Raw genomic sequence first — 18,328 nt, 5'->3', positions numbered from 1 at the left:
GTAGAATAGGATAAGGAACGAGAGTAAAAAATAAAAAAACTCAGGAATTATTAAATTAAAAAAAAAAAAAAAAAAAAAAAAAATCGACGAAAACTACATGTTCAAAATTGCAGAAAGTGAGATGGAAGTGTAATGGAAAGAAGGTTGATAACCAAACAAGGAGATTGAAGGAAGATAGATAGATAGATAGATAGATAGATAGATAGATAGATAGATAGATAGATAGATAGATAGATAGATAGATAGATGTGTAGGAATGTGACCCTTTTTGCATGGTTGCCCACCACTTTTTGCCTAATGTTGATGTACTTTGATTGAGTGTGCCCTGGCTTCCTGTCAACCAGGTACCCAGAGCCTATGTTCTTGCCCTCAACTGTACTGTTGCAAAACCCAATTGGCAACTCACTGGATACATACAAGTCCCTTATAAAAGGTACCATAGGTACCATGCGCCGTGTGACCAGGGAAGGTCTTTAAGGGCTGAAGCAACTATTATGCCACCCTTAGAGGCCCTGTACCTTTAAATACGCACACTGTCATTGCAGGCTTCATGTTTTGGTGCAGAACAAAGTGAAGAGTCGACATGGCACACATCCCTGTGTGCCATGCCTACAAACCACTGCCCTGGCATAGGTAAGCCACCACTCTAGCTGGATGCACTATACCAGTTGTGAGTGTACAGGTGCATAAGCTCTATACCCCTATAGTGTCTAAGTCAATTCTCACACATTGTAAGTGCAGTGCTGCCATTAAGAATATAAGGTGCTGGGAGTTTGTTATTATGAACTACACGGTTCCATAACGGCTTTACTGAAAACTGGGAAGTTTGGTATCAAACTTCTCAGCACATCAAACCCACCCTGATGCCAGTGTGGGATTTAATGAAAAATGCACTCAGAGGGGCATCTTAGAGACCTAACTCTAATGTCCTGGCCGAGTGGCTGCTCATCAGCTCCCACCACCAGACCCGTTTCTGGACCCCTAGACTGCCGCTCTCGGGTCCTGAAACAAAGTACATCCTGGGACGAGGTGCCAAGCCTCCTCCCCCAGGATGGGCAGGGTCCACCAAAGGGAAGCTTCAAAGGCTTGCCACCTTTGAGGGCTACCCCAGCCATTTTCTGCTCCCAGCAACTGGCCCTCACCAGTTCTGACGGCAGGAAAACCAAGTTAGGAGGAGAGGTGTGCCCACCTTTGCCAACCACACTTCACAGGTAGGGGAGGCGAGGAGGAGGAAGAGAAGCACAACTCTCAGTCCCTGCCATCTTGGGGAGGCAGTCACCCAGAGTGAGGCACATGCCCCCCCTCTCATTCGACTATGGCATAATAGGGGGTGAACCCACCCCAAGGAAGGGACCCATTGGTCCCGACCTGTACCTACCTGTAACTCCTCTAAATTTAGTAATTAGGGGCAACCCTGAACCTTTCCTCCTCAGACAAGAAGAAGAAGGACCGAAGAGCCGTGCTGAAGAAGGAGGACATCAACTGACTTGGCCCCAGCCCTACCGGCCTGTTTTGACTGATATATATATATATATATATATATATTGACCCAGTTGAGTATCAGGGCGCTTCACACTTTCGAAGGGCAGGAAATAATTATGGGAAAAACCAGGGTCATTTAAGAATGCAGGCAAGAACAATGACAAAGAGGGTATCAAGAACAACACATTTAGCTAATACAATAGCGTACTGGGAGACGAACAACATTATTTATAAGAGTATAGCAGACGACTGTGCTTCACAGGTGTTAGTCCAATATAGTAAGTAATCAGGGGGTGGGGGCAAGTAAAACAGACGATTTATGACCATTTAAGGTATGAACTTGTTCATTAGGATTTTTTTTACTTCCTTTTTGAAAGTAAACCGTGGAGGAGATTCTGAGGACTTACGGTGGGAGAGAGTTCCAGATCTTCGGGGCCGAGTCTGAGAAAGCTCTGTGCTTCGTTCTCTTTTTGCAAAAAATCAGTGGTTTCAAGAGGAAAGAGTTTGCACTTCTTGATGGTCTACCCTAATATACCAAATTTACAATATTCTGTAAATGTGAAGGAATTTGAAATTAGATTAAGTTGGTGTCCTCAGATTGATTTGTGGGAGCACTGCAAATGAATAAAAAAATACTATAGTCTGTACAATGGGTGGGCCCAAATGAATTTAGATAACCCTTTCCCATTGAAAGTGTTTCATGAATACTAGCTTCTGTATTTTTAGGTCTCGCCTAGGCAACGCACATGCGATGCTCTAGGAGATGACCTTTAGAAATTGGTCTGCTCCTTTTCCCCACACTCGTGCTTGTGCTGGCATCCACCTTGCGGGAGCGATCAGCAGCACAAGTGGTCCAAATTCCAGCAGGCAGACACAGCACACCTACCCCACTTGGGATCAGCTTAAAGCGCGGACCGTGCTTTTCTTTTGCATTCCCACCCTGGCTCTCTCTCTCTCTCTCTCTAGGTCGCACTGTCTCTTGGCTTCGCTCGCAGTCTCTTTCGCTTTTGTGACGCTACACGTCGGCGTTTGGTTGGGTTGCTGAACTGTGACTCTAAAAAAGTGAACAACAGCCGATAAAAGGGACTTTCACACAGATAAAACTTTGTAAATGCGGATTTTGCCTGCCCTCTGCTGTATAATTCTGCATCATTAAAACTCCAACAAGGTAGCATGCGTGCAAAATATAGCTCCTACCACTTCATTCCTCTCCAGAATAAATGTGACTGACTAGGGCAGGGTAAATGCTTCCAATTATTTTGGTGGCTTCTTATGGCCAGACTAGAAGCAGATGTCATATTCGCATCCCCATCTGCAAGCCAACCCCTGACTCTCTCTCTCTCTTTCTTTGTTCGCGCTCTCTCTCTCTTTCGCTCGCACTCTCTTTTTCTTTTGCTTGCACTCTCTCTTTTGCTCGTTTTATTAAACGTTCAGACCTGCCTGGTAAATTCTCCACCATTTAAAAACACTTCTCTTTCCAACCCATTGGCCCGTACAGTGTAGCCTACTTCCGTCTGAACACCAAGCCATCCCATCTAAGAAGCGGACGAGGCCTGGGCACGTTGAAGGCGTCTCATTTTTACCAGTTGCATTTACGGTAGTTATGGAGGCGGGGTTTAGTAAATGCCAGTAGTTAATAACAAGCGGGCACGAGAAAATTCAAGCGCACTGCATCGTAGTCTTTGCTTCCGCTGTCTGGAGTTTTCATCTTTGCTGCACGCGATGAAAGGGGATCCGTTGCTGTGAAAGTTGTAGAGGTGGCTTGGCATGGTGAGGAAGGAGTTGCGATTCGATTTTCTGGGGTCGCTTTTCCGTTTGTTGCCTTTCCGCTACACTCTTTCATAAACGGCTGAGGTGTGCATGCTTGTTTTTGTTGTGGCTTCTTGTTTGTGTTATAGTGCCCTAGCAACAGGCACTCTCTTCCAACACTGCCCCGCACGAGTTGGATGGCTCCAGCAGAGTGGGTGGCCCCTACTGTGAAACGTACGCGCGGATTACTTTTTTTTATATTCGAAATTTTAGCCGTTAATTGTGATCCGTTATTTGGAAGCTGCCCTTTTCACACAAATATTAAACCAAATGTTTGATATTACCCATGCTAGCGGTGATAGCTTTGAGAACAGCCTAATACATACGTGACGATTGTGACACAGGTCATCAAGCCGTCACTTCATCTAGTGGGCAGTGTGTAGGGTTGCCCCACGGCCGATTTCTATAGCAACCGTCAGAATTTTAACGTCTTGGAAGGTACAAAAAAAAAGCAAAATCACCCAAAGCCGGTATTTTCCCCATTGCCTGTACATACTTGAAACCGCAAACATGACTAGAAAGCACTTTTATATGTTTTACAGCGGTGCTAACGGTCCAGGGCTAATAAAGGAAACAAAGGCTGTAAAGTGATGCTATTAATAAATATATACGATTTTGTTTAAAGTCCCGCTCAGTATCATGCCCGGGCCTTTACAGACTCCTAACCCGACAACGAGTGGCTGGTATGTTTCTCTCCTGGCAGTGTTGTATGTTTTAGGTGCAGGGGAGAGGTCTGAGTTTTCTGCAGTTAACAATGGAACTCATTTAAAAGGCTTCAAACGGTGTGGCCTAGAATGGCTTCAAAAGGTGTGGCCTTCAGGTTAAGTGCGGATTTCTACAGGCAGGCGCCATAGTCCACTGAGCTACCTTGTCATGAAGCACCACATCCTCCTGCCCCGCTGGCTGGCCCTGGATAAAAGTAGGCCTGGTGTGAAGGGGGCGAGGCACACATCCTGGGCCCTCAGCTGAAGTGCCAGAGTCCCCCGCATCCTCCACCTCAGGGGCGGGAGGCGCTCGCTGTCTGTGCAGGGTGGCAGCCAGGGATAGTACTTTTTGTTCATTAAAATACAAGGGCCTCACACGGCCCCTACTTCCCCCTAACAACGAGCTTGCTGCCGGTGCTTCCTGTGCTGATTGGACACGTTAACCTTCCCCACCCTCTGCACCCTTGCCTTCCGATGAAGCCTTAAAGGTGGTATGGCTCTGCTCCTGCTTGCATTCTAAGCTCTGCTCTCAGCCTCACAGAATGTCCGTGTTTACTTTGCTCAAGTCCCCCCTCCTGTTAGCTGTATTGACCACCTCCCTCCTCTCCCTTTTCTGTGCTCGTATTTTGTTTGAATTATTTTTAATAAATGTAACTTTTTTTTTTTATTAGAAAACACGGGCCTTTCGCCACCCCACCTTCCCCCAGCCTGTTTTATTTATTAATAGATAACAGTTAAAACCAGGGCTGAGTCACTGCTCTAAAGAAGCACACCGCATAGTCATAAACTGCCAAGATGACATCAGACGGCAACGCCTCCTCCAGCCGAGGACTGAAGTGTTGGGGGTAGTAAAATCATTCACTTCTGCTGCTCTATTCCAATGTAACCTGCGTGCTCTGCAGGGGTGCTCCTAAGGCGTAACAGAGACACTCGAGCAACCTATGCCAAGCACACTGCTGGATACCCCTAAGGCCACGGTCCAGGAGAAAGCAGGGGCTCTAAGTTTCTGCCCCTGGTAGGCAACGCGGCGCACTGATTTCCATGCTTATTTACTGCAGCTAAAGTGTGTGCTAAATTAACAAGCATTGCCATAGCCAATAGGTCTCGCCTTTGGACCTTATAAGTGTTTAGTTAGTGGCGATTAAGTGCTTTGGGGTGGGTGAAGCGTGCAGGTGAAAGGGGGAGAAAAGTGTGCAAATTGAGAGCTTAACAGGAAAAGGGTGGGGATGAGATATGGCTTATGGGCTACAGCTGCCGCTTTTGGAACCGGGTTGGAGTCCCGAAGTTGGTTTAACACCCTTTGATCCTGGGCAAGTTACTTAATCTCCCCGCGGCTAAAGCAAAGTTAACGTGACTTTGTATAATATAAGGGTTGATCTTGTAAAGTGCTCCAAATCCTTCCGGTTGAGTTCAGGCTATATAAAAACTGAGAGAAAGTAGTAAACATCATCAGAAAACGGACTGAAAACACAGAATAGTTTGATATACAGGTGTCACTTGCTTTGAAACGCTGGCTCTCTAATTAGGTACTGATACCTATATGTATCTTGGAATGAATGGGAAAGGAAAGACAGCATTAGAAATTGAAGAGAGAAAAGAGAAGAGAGCGAGGCAGGCATGGAGCAAGAGAGGGAAGAAAAGGGGAGAGGACAGAGAATGGTTGAGCAAGGAAGAGAGGAGACAGACGGGGGAATGAGAAAAAAAGGGAGGGGAAGGTGAGAATAAAAGAGTGTGAGAAACACAGCAACAATTGATTGAAAAACGAGAAGACGCCTAAAAGGAAGAAACCGCACAGAATTGTTTTAATGACTTCTGAATCCACCCACTGAACTACATTACACCTAAAGTGCTTTTAGCAGGACACAGGAGGTGGTTGTTACTTAGTGGAGCATGAGAGTGACCTTGCCACGAAATAGGACCAGAAGATTGCTCATCTCACACATGTTTAAGTAGCTTCTTCCTCTCCAGCTTATGCTGGGAGTCATACGACAGCTACAACAGAGGCTGAAGCCAGTCATGTTACACGCCTCTGACATCACGATACCCTTTAGTGCGAACGCTTCTTCCCTGGTATGTCTCGGTCTTATTTAACATTGCGCATTTCTGCGTCAGGAAGGACGGTGCTATGTGCGGTAAAAGGTTATCTGCATTTGTGCACGCAGTTTTGGACGTAACACGACATTTGTCACACGCAGGCTCGAAATTCTCGCCCTGTTAAGTGAAGAATTTCACTGGCATCAGGGGCTTGGAGTGGAGATAGGCTGCTGCAGGGCACAATCTGCCCACAGAGCCTTTTCTAACTCCTGTTGGGATTGCAACAGGGCCTTCTTCACGACCCCCGTGTTTCAGGTACTTTAAGAGGTTTGTAAATCTCGCAGAAAAGTTTTGTAATGAGGCAAGGAAACTGCTAACCCAGAGAAGATGTTTAAAGCAGCCAGTCCGTGAGCAGGGTGCTTAAACTTCAAAACGAGAGTGGCGGACTGCAGTTCAGTCAGGGAAGGACGCCATCTTACAACAGGCATTCAGGGTAACTGCCCAGTCACAAGGCCAGTCCTGAAGAGCAGTGGCGAACTCAAAAGACAAAATAGCACTGGAAAATATTTTATAATCAGCCCCAAAATGCAGTGAGCGAATGTACATACCGATCAAGGCTAACACCCTCCAGTGAAATTAGGGGGATTGCACCACACAACAGGATTTGGAACAAGCGTGACCGCGAAAGCTTTGTAATATGACCCAGAACAGATGGCACCCTGCCCTGCTGCTCGCTCCCAACAGCTGTAGGCCGAGGGAGGAAACATTTACTGGGAAAGGTTGGACATGCACCCGCCTTTGGCCAGTTGCGTGCTTTCATTTTTGAAAGCCACACGCAATGGCCAATACAATGTGTGCCAAAAAAAAAAGCCACATGAACGAGTTTGCTGAGAAGCTGGAGTGATTCCAAGAGGGCATCTCCTAGAGCAGCGCATGCGCGCTGCGCTAGGTGTGACCTAAAAAGTGGGGGCTTAATTGCAATAGTCTCCTTAGTGGCAAAATCCCTGATTCTGCTGAATTGGAGGACAACCAGAGTACCTACATGCCTACAATTGTTTAACAAAATGACCTGCACAAGGAAATTTGAAGTGGCCTATGCAAAAAGGGTTGAAGCAACTAGGTTTACTCGGGTCTGGATATATTTGGAGTGAGTAGAAAGTGACCCGATGTAATTCATAGTATATTACAGTTGACTCCATCCCAATTATAGAGACATATTGCACTTTCTTCAGACCAGGAAGGGTCATCGTCAATTGAATGTTATTGTTCTTGAATAATATGTTTTTTTACTGTCAGAACATGCTTTTTAATGCTATTTTCAACACTTCGCACTTCATCAAATGTTTGTATCAAAGCCATAATTTAATTCCGGTCTCTCATTATGAAGTATATTTATTATTATAAAGATACATTTTGTTAATTAATGTTTTATGATGTAACAAATCTTTCTATGCTTCTGCTCAAAAAATAAAATAAAAAATAATATATCACATGAAAATCTTTGCTTGTACATATGAATAGAAATTGGTGGTGTTGAAAATGGGTAACTTAAATGAAGTCTTGAGCCTTCCCCTTTAAAAGTTCTTCATTTCGAACACTAAAAATATAGGTTTTAATTGCACCCTTTATTCAGCTTCCCCACTTGTCATCCTCCACAGCTTCCCAGGTGATCCAGGTGGCTTCTGCTATCTTGTCTCTGTTGTACCCTCGACAGTGCAAGTCTATGGGATCTGAAGTTCATGACTTCAATTTCCAGTAAGGTCGACTCAGCCTTGTAGTATTCGAGATGCGTAAAAATCCAATAATTTACAGTACTTATAGATGATAAAACTGGTATGAAGTGTTCTATTAAAAGTAATTTAACATGAAAATCAAAAGTAAATATTTTAGATTCAACACACATACCTGTCCATTAACTGGACACCTAATTTAAGTGTTTATCCTCTGGTTGCACATTATAGGAGGATTTCTAGGTTGTGGAATGTGATGCTATGAAGAGGATTTGGAAGGATGCCAGGTATAGGAAAATGGTATTCGAGGAGTATGTAATGAATCTAGATATGGGGCAGTGTTTGGGGTCTATGGCAGGACATGGGTATTGGATTTTACATATGCCATATTTTATGAAGTTGAGGGTTACAGGAGAACTAAGTGTGGAGATATATATATATCAACGCTCCAGTTTCCAAAGACAGAAACACTGCACTCGCGGGATCCCAACAAAGATGTATTTATTCAACAAGGAACGCGTTTTCCGCGTGCTGCCTTCATCAGCTTGTTACATGAATCTACACATCCTGTCATGATGACAATTTAAACAGGCAAGTTCGTTGTGATTGGATGTGGCCATGAACATCAAAAGAGGACTATATCCCCGAAACCAATGTCCAATCCTCATGATGCATTGTGGGATTTGGAGTTCGGTACAAGGCATGCAAGTGCGGTCGTATATGTTTTTTAGGTATTCATCGTCCTCTTTGCGGCTCACCCTTTCACAAAGGATCACATCTCAGTTGTGCCATGGATGACACCTCCCCATGGGGTCCCTCGTCCAACCACAGGTCCTACTGCACTCGACGCTGGAGGTGGTCTGATGGACGTATATATATATATATATATGTATATATATATGTATATATATATATATATATATATATATATATATATATATATATATATATATATATATATATATATATATATATATATAATAAAAATAAAATATATATAATCTACTGGCGGACACCAGTAGATAGTTAGGACCGTGTTTCCATAAGAAATCTCAAAATTCTATTTTGAATAACTTTGGCGCCGGTTGACAAATCCTCGCGAAATTTTCAAAACTAATGGGGCGCTCCGCTCAGCTCCTACCCTGAATGTCTCGGGGGGATTCGTCAAGCGGGGGCCGAGAAAAAAGGGGGGTCCCAAAACGCGTATGGAAACACGGTCCTAACTATAACTATCTACTGGCGACCGCCAGTAGATAATATATATATATATATATACATATATACATATATGTGGCAGGACAACTAGGTATCATGCTCTCTGGGGATAGGGACAGGTAGGACTCCGATAAGTGGGTTTTCATTGGGTGTGTAGGCATCTTGAGTATCGACAGGATAATGGTCTGTTCTGGTAGACTGGTCCTTGCATTTAGAATGTCAGCACAAAGAAAATGTTTTACAAATTCTGCACCCATTGTAGATGTAATCCGTATATTTGAGAGGGTGATGTTCTTCTGGAGCAGTTACATCTTTTGAAGGCTGAGAACTATAGCTATGATAAATTAATAAATGTGAATAAAATGCACCAATACATGCTGCAAAGGAATGCAAATGTGTGCTGCAAAATGTGCCTGTTTCTACCACGTAATTTGCTAATCGATGCAGAAATCTCCTGGGGCGTCCCCTTGCACAGTTTCTTACAATGGAAACCAATGCTGGGAGAACAAGTACTGAGAGAGAAGTTACAAGACTATGACTGCATTGGTTATATATGGTTGATGTATTTGTGCCCAGGACGTGCTGATGGCATCTCAGACCAAGTGTTATCTGTGGAAACGGTGAGTGCAAGCACTCCGTGGAGTTGAATCAAGCTATACTTTCATGGGGCTTTTACATCTTAACGTCTTCTGATAAATACAAACGTGGATAACTTGCATTGATTCTTTAAGGCGATACGTTGGGAGGCATACCAGAGACAGACTGCAGCACCATATCCTTCCTAAAGTGCTGCTATTACTTTCCTGCAGGGGGATGTCGCAAAGCCTGTCTCTGCAAGCAATGTGCATGCATGGTCAAACTTTAAGCTAGCAAAAGCGTGCTGGTACTGCATTGATGTAGATGCATGTCCGTAGACCCTTAGTTGAATGCATGGCGCATGCGCTGTAGATCATCCATTTGTTGTACGTGGGGCACACTGACCCTCTGTAAGCGAATAAATGCTTCACGGTCTTGTATTGTGACTCACTACATTCACAAACAAAAACAAGTATTGGTGGGGCCTGCATTTTGAGTTCTGACTAAAACATTTAAATAAAAAAGCATTGGCATAGCCAATAGGTCTTGCCTTTGGGACCTTATAAGTGTTTAGCCATGCAACAGTTGCATAACTAAATATTTATAAGGTCCCAAAAGCGAGACCTATTGGCTATGCCAAGCGGCCGTGAAAGTGATCGCGATCAAATATCAAAGCGGGCGTGAAAATGAAAGTAATCGCGGTCAAGCGCGGCGTGCGCGCCCACGCACGTGCACTGTAGCTCTAGGCTGCCCTGGTAGCACTTTTTGGAGCCCTCTCAAAAAGTCTCGCCAGACCAGCGCATGCGCTGGGTCAGGCGAGACCTAAAAATAGAGAGTGTGTTGCTGATCCTCGCTTGTAATAGCTCTTTTAAAACTGAAAGGGCACGCACTTTTAGAGTCTGTTTTTGTTCTACATTTTTCACAGCATAGGGTTGTCTAGTGGGCATTAGTAAAGCTCAACGGTCTCGTAAACGCCCCAAACGTACACCTCTCTGCTGTCACTACTGCAATCGGTTCATGTATGGAGCAGGTTACATTTTTACAGCATAAGCCAATAGGTCTCGCCTTTGGGACCTTATAAGTGTTTAGTTATCCAGCACAATATCCTTGGTGCAAAAACATCAACTGTTGCATGGTGAAAAACCAGAAAAAAAAATAAAAAATAAAAAATAAATACATAACTTAGCATTTAAAAAACCGTACAAATTCACTGAAAAAACCATAGGTTTCACACACGTTATAGTTAGGAATTAGCATTTAAAAAACCTTGCAAATTCACTTAAAAAACCATAGGTTTAACACATGTTATAGTTAGCTGTACATTTCACTCGTAAAAAACCAATGAAATTCCACGTTATAGTTAGATCGGGTAACTATAACTTGCGCGCCCACAATAAACTGCTGATGACGTCACATATTACATCACTCATGACATGGTCAGTGACATCACTCATCACATCAATGATGACATCTGAAATGACACATTGTGGATTGCGGTCGCGCAAGTTATAGTTACCTGATCTAACTATAACGTGGAATTTCATTGGTTTTTTACGAGTGAAATGTACAGCTAACTATAACAAGTGTGAAACCTATGGTTTTTTAAGTGAATTTGCAAGGTTTTTTAAATGCTAATTCCTAACTATAACGTGTGTGAAACCTATGCACTTATAAGGTCCCAAAGGCGAGACCTATTGGCTATGCCAATGCTTGTTGCGTTTTGTTTTGCAGGTCAAATAATCAACATTGCTTAGGTCGGGTTCACCAAATTCTAATGTGTCGGTGTGGGTCCCTTGATTCCATTAATGATTAAGTGGGGTTCCACTGAAGACAAAAGGCGAAGAACCACTGTTCTAAGGCAAAACAATAAAACATAAATGCCTAGGATATCACCAACTGCGCAGCCAGAATGGGGCCAAAAGCAGTTTCAAAGAAATGCCACTTCCCACAGGCAGCAAAGCTCAACGCACAGCCCTGTTTGTAGAAGGCGTGTTTGCTGCGAGTTTAGTTTGGAATCTTTACCCTGCTGTGTACCTGTAATAGTACTCCTAAAGACAATGAAGACTTTTATATTCTTTTGCACGGACTTTCTTTGAGACATACATTCTGACAGTGTGCTCTGATGCTGGGGGCCATAACTCAGGTAGGGAGATGCAGTTTGTCACTGTCATCTAGATTCATCTGTGCTGGCCACTAAACAAGGATGGGCAGATTTGACTTCCTGGTATTTTCTTTTATAACACAGTTCAGAGACATTGACAGGTCCAGATACACCAAGAGTACAAATAGGAAGTTTTAAGATGGCACGGAGGGCCCAACAGTTTAGAGTTGTATCTGAATTATGCAAAACTCGAAGACTTACTTTAGAAAGCAGGAAAGTAATTTTGCTATGAAAGCAATTTAATGACTGAAAAAAGTAAGCAATTTTACAACCTGCTACACCCCAAAGCAGCGAATTCCCATGCTTCGCCTCATAGCTCCATCACCTTGAACTGCTGGTGATCATAACGGTCATGGATGACGAGGAAGCGCAGGTCGAACCTTCTGCACAGGTCGAAGAGATGATCTGTCTCAGCCTTGGTCCAGCCATCATCATGCAGGTACATCTGGTACTCCTGCTCCGAATAGACCGGGATCTGCACAGTCTGCAAATGGGAGGGAGGAAGAAAGATGGAAGGAGAAAAGAGCAAGAATAAGGAATGGTGCAAGAAAGTGAGACATAAGTAAACGGTATTGAAAAAGATTAGGGGGGTCAAAAAAAGGGAGAGAAGAGAGCAGTAGAAATTATGAGAAAAAAGATGGTAAAGTGAGAACAGAGAGAAAATGGAGATGTGAGATGGGATGCAAAAGAGCGAAGGAAGAAGGAAAAACAGGATAAAAGGGGAAGAATATAAGAAAGATTGAGTATAAGAAATAAAACGAAAAAGAGGAGTGAGGGAAAGAGGCAAGAAAAGCAAGTGAGAGGGAAAGAAAAGGAGGGACGGAGGGAGAACGAGATGGAAGGAGAGGATTAGAAAGTAAGGAAATGGTTAAATGAAGAGAATGCAACACAATGGGTAGAAGAAACGATTAATGGGGAAACAGAAGAAAACAGAAAAAGGAATGGTTGAAAGATAGAAAGAAAGAAGAGGATGAGAGATATGAAGGGAGGGAACACGGAGAGAAGAAAGAAAGGGAGAAAATCAGTGGCGGGAGAGGGTTTGGGGAGAAGGACAAGAAGCCAGAGAGGGAAGGGAGGAGGAAAGCTAAAGACAGTGGAGGTGAGTGAAAGTCATGGGGGGTGAATTACTTCAATGGCAGCCTAAAACCATAACTTATAAACTCTAATTATTAGTTTCAACATACAGCCACCACAGGTACAGGGCAGAATACCATACTATATGCAAATCGTACGTACAGTGTAATCTATGGAACAAACTAGGCGTAATAAAAGTTAAAGTTCCAGCACAAGGGACGGATAGAACAAAAAACATTGTCCACAGTTCGGTACATTATGTGACACTGAGTAGTCCCACCATCGTTACTAATTAGGTCTCGCTGAGCCAGTGCATGCGTTGCTCTGCAAGAAATTTAGTTACTGGCTTTTTGAAAGTGCTACCGGAGGTTTTTGCTGGCCTCAAGCTTGCGTTCAAGCACGCGCGCAGCCGCCATGTGGGTTTCTGTCAAGGCACATTAAGCCTTGCGTGCATCTCTCCGCCTTGCTTGCTTGCGCTTCAATTCCCACCCCATTCCCCACCACAGATCGTGTCACTCTGCTGGCCTACACTCCCCCCCGCCTCTCTATACTGCAGCAGGCCGTAGCGTGCTTTTTAAAAAATATATATTTTAGCGCGAGCGCACACCCAACTCCCGGCCTTCTTTTAGCTCGTCAGTTGCTTTCAAAAACAGTCCTCTCCACTGACCATCTCCCTAGCACAAATACTTACCTTCAGCAGAGGATTTCACACCACAATCAAGGTACCAAAAAATATTTTTGTTTACGTCTGCCTGAGGAAAGACGTCTACTACTTAATTTCTATCAGTGGATACAATCTATTCCACAGTGACTTGACCGCTGCTGCCACTATGCAAGGAAAGGCTGCTGCATTCCTTCACCGCCATTAAGTGGAAACAAATCACATTAAAATATCTGCAAAACTACATTTTTCCTAGGTGAAGGGAGTGCTCTACAGACAAAATGTTTGTTTGCCTGAAGCATTAGAAAACCTCTGCCTTGCTCCAGTGCAGTGAGGCGCTATGAAGTGAGTGAAAATGAAAGTGGTTCTTAATCATCTTTGCTAGTTGTCTGTCTATGTCTGACAAAGTCTGAATGGAGGATTACTTTTGATTGCCACATTATATGTATCCATTTCTCTTTCAAATACTCCAGGTTTCGGCAACTTTTATAGGAGAAACTGAATGTCAAATATGCATTGGCACAGGGAATTAACTTTCACAGTCACAGAGATGCTTTCTACAGATGGTAGTGGGCCCATGGTCCATAAACAAAGCTCCTTCAACCTTATTTTCTACCATGCAAAAAAAATGCATGTTTCCACTTTGCAGTTACAGATGAAAAGCACAATCTGTAAGGTTGTAGTATGAATGGCATATGACCTTGTACTTAAGGACTTGGCTCGTTATTTTTCACACCATGCCACCTCAGTTTGGACCCAGACATATGCAAATCAGTCTTGTGCCTGTGCTTCTTTTGAGCCAGTGGTTTCCAGTACTCGGCACCGGCACATAATTCTCAACACTGGTCTACCACATGGTGGTGCTGTTTGTCTAATTTTGAAATAAGCACACTCTTAGGAGTGTGTTGGTTAGTAGTTGCATTTGTACGGTCAATGGCATCACGGGCGGGGTCAGTGACTTATGCCTAGTAGTGACGGCAATGGGGACAGGAGTCTGACATGGAAGGAGAAATTGTCAGAAATAATCTCTTTTGCTGGATTTCATTCATAAATTGCATGGTGTTTCTCCCACATAATTGGCATCTCAGGTTAGGGGAGTGATATGTACAAGCCATAGTTGCTGCTTATTTATCTTATGCAACTAGCAACCATTGACAAAACCAAAAGTCCTGACTTGTAGGTATGATGTGACTTGTATCGTATATCTGGACGCAATGACATTAACAGCAAAATACAAGTCGGGCGACACACTGTGCTAAACACAGATTTTTAGCTTAAGTGTTTTTAAGCCACACCCTCAATTACATTGGCCATGACCCTTTGAGAGACCCCCCCAGTTTTTTCATCCCACTTAAAGCCCTGCGTAGATGGCAGCACTGAGAGCAGGATTCGGTCACCGTAGGCGATCACCACTATTGGGCACAAGAAAAGCCATCATGAAAAACAAGCATTGGCATAGCCAATAGGTCTCGCCTTTGGGACCTTATAAGTGTTTAGCCATGCAACACTTGATTTTGTTGCACCAAGGATATAACTGAACACTTATAAGGTCCCAAAGGCGAGACCTATTGGCTATGCCAATGCTTGTTTTTCATTTGTTGTTTGGAGGGGGGGTGGGGTTGTCTTTGGTTTTACAAGCTTTGACTCAATAACCCTTTTCTGCAGTTATCGCATAAAACGCCATCCAACTAGTCAATGTGCTCTCAGTGGGTCCTAGTTTTGCACACCAATATTTGGCGATACCGCTTCTAGCTATCAACAGACCCACACATATAAGCGTTCTAGTGTACCGTGGCCGCCCCATTCGTCTGTCATTTCCAAGAGTATCATTTGAGTTCTAACTCAAACTGGAGACTCCCCGCCTCCCCAGGGTGCCTACTACTACCTGCAGTAGCTGTTAGGAAGATGCACGTTTTGAAGGTGTGCACAAAGAATACGACCTTCATACAATTGTTGGAGATTGTCCAAAAGCACTTAACAGAATAAACCCTTGGTCTTAAATACTGATGGCAGGGTCCCACCATTCCCTCGAGTAGCTTCCAGTAATGTGCTTTATACCAGCAAAGTGTATGTACATAAAATTCAATCAGACTTTTACCAGGCGACACATCTAAACCAATACACTGTACCTGTTTCTTCCCAGAAGTAGCTGGATAATAATATTACAGGGCAAGACTGGTGACAAGAAAACACTGGAAGCAGTGAGGTCCTCTAGAGAGAAAACCCAGTGCTGAACACCCGCCTGCTTATAAACAGACTCAAGATTACAATTGATCTGGAAAATCAACACATTCATGATGCACAGGCCACAGAAGAGGATATATTGGTACCGGTGTTATCCTTACCAGCATATAAAAAAAGCTACTACTGCTCATTCAGGAAAAGAATAAAAACCTTTCCATAGGAGCTATAAAGCCAGTGTAAAGTTTCTGTAGAAAACCCCTATGCCTCGATTGTCTTGGTCCAGCAATTTTTGATTGGCACATGTACGGAGGAGTGAAGGAGAGCAAATAGACCAGTGTCTCCTCTCTGACAATTTAATGTATGATTTTTACTCCCTGAAGCCCTCATTCGCTTTCAATATTTAAAAAAGCTATTGTTTGTCTGCCATTTATCAGATGCTGCTTTGCAACCAAGCTAACCTCCTGACGGAGGTGAGAGTCCTGTGTGTGAGAAAATGGGGTTCTGTTGCAGTAGTCCCCCACTTTTTGACTACCTTTTGATCAAACGTTGACTGTAGAGTGCTGGGTCCTCGCTGTCTAGGTTCCGAGTACCAGTGTTCTTTCCCTAAAAACATGTTCTCAATTGGTACTTCTGTCTACCAGTAAGTCCCAAGTAAGTTGCACTCTGTGTTCCTAGGGCCTGGAGGCTGAAGAGGGTCCCTTGTGCCCCCTCACTAGGACCACGCCACTGCCCCTGCAGCTGGCATGTCTCTGTGATGTAAAAAATAAATAACAGAGTTGACATGGCACACTGCCTGTTTGCCAAGCCAGCTAGCACTGCCTAAGATATAGGCAAGTCACTCCTCTAGCAGGCCTTACCAGTCCTAAGACAGGGTGCACTATATCCCAGAAGTGGATGAGCAGATATGGCCCTACAGTGTTCAGGTCTATTCCTTAATATTGTAAGTGCCAGGGGTGCCATAGAGAGTACATGGGCTGGAAACTTGACAACTCGAGTTCCACAGCACCATGATGGCTTCACTGAACCCCATGATTTTTTGGTAAGAACAGCTCCTTGTAATAAATGAGTGTGATTTATTTAAGCATGTACTCAGAGGGCACCTCCCTGAAATCCCACTGACCCTGGTGTGGGCACTGACTGGCTCTAGGCCGTCTGCCACACACAGACATGTTTCTGCACCCCTGGGAGGAGAGCCTCTGCTCTCTAGGACCAGACACAATGCACATCCTGGGGAGATGTGTCAAACCTCCTACCTCAGGATGGGCCACTGCTTGAAGAGGGAAGATTCTAAGGTCTGCCGCCTTTGTAATGGGATCTGCAGCCTCTGCTACTAGCATCATATGGCAACCCCTGTTTTACCCCCTTACTAAGGTGGGAAAAACTCTGAAGGAAAGTAGGTTTACCCACCTCTGCCAGTCCCACCCCTAAGGTGGGGGAAACGAGGTGAAGCACATCTTTCAGGCCCTACCATCTTGAAGATGAGGAGACCCCTCCAATCATGGCTAGGTCTATGTCCCCTCCCACAGGAGGGTGGCATAACAGAGGCTGTAGTCACCCCAGGTACGGTGCCCATTGGCCCTACCTTCTACTCTCCTAAAATGCCTTCTAAATTTTGTATTTAGGTGACCCCTCCCAGACCTAGAAACCAGATTCGCCGGTTGAAAAGAAAGCAACGACCGCTGACGGACCCAGAACTGAGCCGCTGCAGGAGAAACTCAGCAAAAACCCTCGCCATCTGCCACCAGTTTGATCCCTGGGCCTGCCGTCTTCCAGAACCTCTACAAGGCCTCCAAGTAACCCCGGAGACCTTTCAACCGTCAGCGACTCTACCCGGCCACAACACCTCCCAGCAGTATGGCCTCCACACCTTGATGGATCCTCTCGGCCCCACGACATGAGCTGTGACCAGCCCTGTGCCCGACAACCCATACCCTCCTGCAAGTGGCCTGGTCAGCCTCCTCCTGCCCCTCTTGCACTGCCTGCCCAACCGCTACCTCTTCGTGACGGTCCGACGATGGCGTAACTTCTCCATCCGATTAACAGCTGCCAGCCTTCGGCGACGGAAACCCGTGTTGGCGGTCTGCTGAAACCTGACCGCTTCATTGCTCACCGCGGACCGCAAGGGTATACCTCAGTGCCGGTATCGACCGCCTCGGCGTAGATGCTGAATTCCGCACCTCTTGGGTGCACCCAGTGACCCACGACCGACATTGCCCACAGTGTTGGCCTGAAACACCCAAAGACTGGACTGGAACTGTAAGTGGTATACGTACTGTTACACCGCATAATTGTTTTTCCTCCACAGGATAATATTGAACTACTCTGAAATTTGCACTGTCATACTAAGACCTAAACCTAAAAAAGTATTTTAATGAGAACTGTACTTACTGTAATGCGAAGACCTTGGTCTTAAAATAAAATATAAACACAGTATAATTTTCTTAAATTGGCCTGGATCTCCTTCTTGAGTCGTGTCTCCATTATTAATCACTGTTGTGCAATAAATGTCTTACACTCCTCTGTGTTAAGCCTAAGGCTGTTCGCCCACACTACCACAAATAGCTCACTTTGGGTCTTACATTGAGCCCTGTACACTTTTGGGGAACCCCTGGACTCTGCGCACAGTATCACCACAGAGTGGCTATATCATATACAGAGCCAGCTTCTTACACTGAGGGAACAAGACCTCTTGAAGACA

General features: G+C 44.5%; 1 protein-coding gene across 6 annotated transcripts in view; it reads right to left on the bottom strand.

The window, feature by feature from the left end:
• The window catches only part of DMAP1 (DNA methyltransferase 1 associated protein 1), a 396,892-nt gene that overhangs the window by 285,632 nt on the left and 92,932 nt on the right, over window positions 1-18,328 (bottom strand). For all 6 annotated transcript variants that reach the window (XM_085602888.1, XM_085602887.1, XM_085602892.1 and 3 more), the window contains exon 6: window positions 12,037-12,195. In XM_085602888.1, the coding sequence (XP_085459014.1) occupies window positions 12,037-12,195 (159 nt within the window). The remainder of the gene's footprint in view (window positions 1-12,036; window positions 12,196-18,328) is intronic.

Source organism: Triturus cristatus, chromosome 4_2 (genome assembly GCF_964204655.1).
Source record: "Triturus cristatus chromosome 4_2, aTriCri1.1, whole genome shotgun sequence".
NCBI classification, from domain to species: Eukaryota; Metazoa; Chordata; class Amphibia; order Caudata; family Salamandridae; genus Triturus; species Triturus cristatus.
The sequence above is the reverse complement of the archived record's forward strand: the minus strand, read 5'-3'. Positions and strand labels throughout refer to the sequence as shown.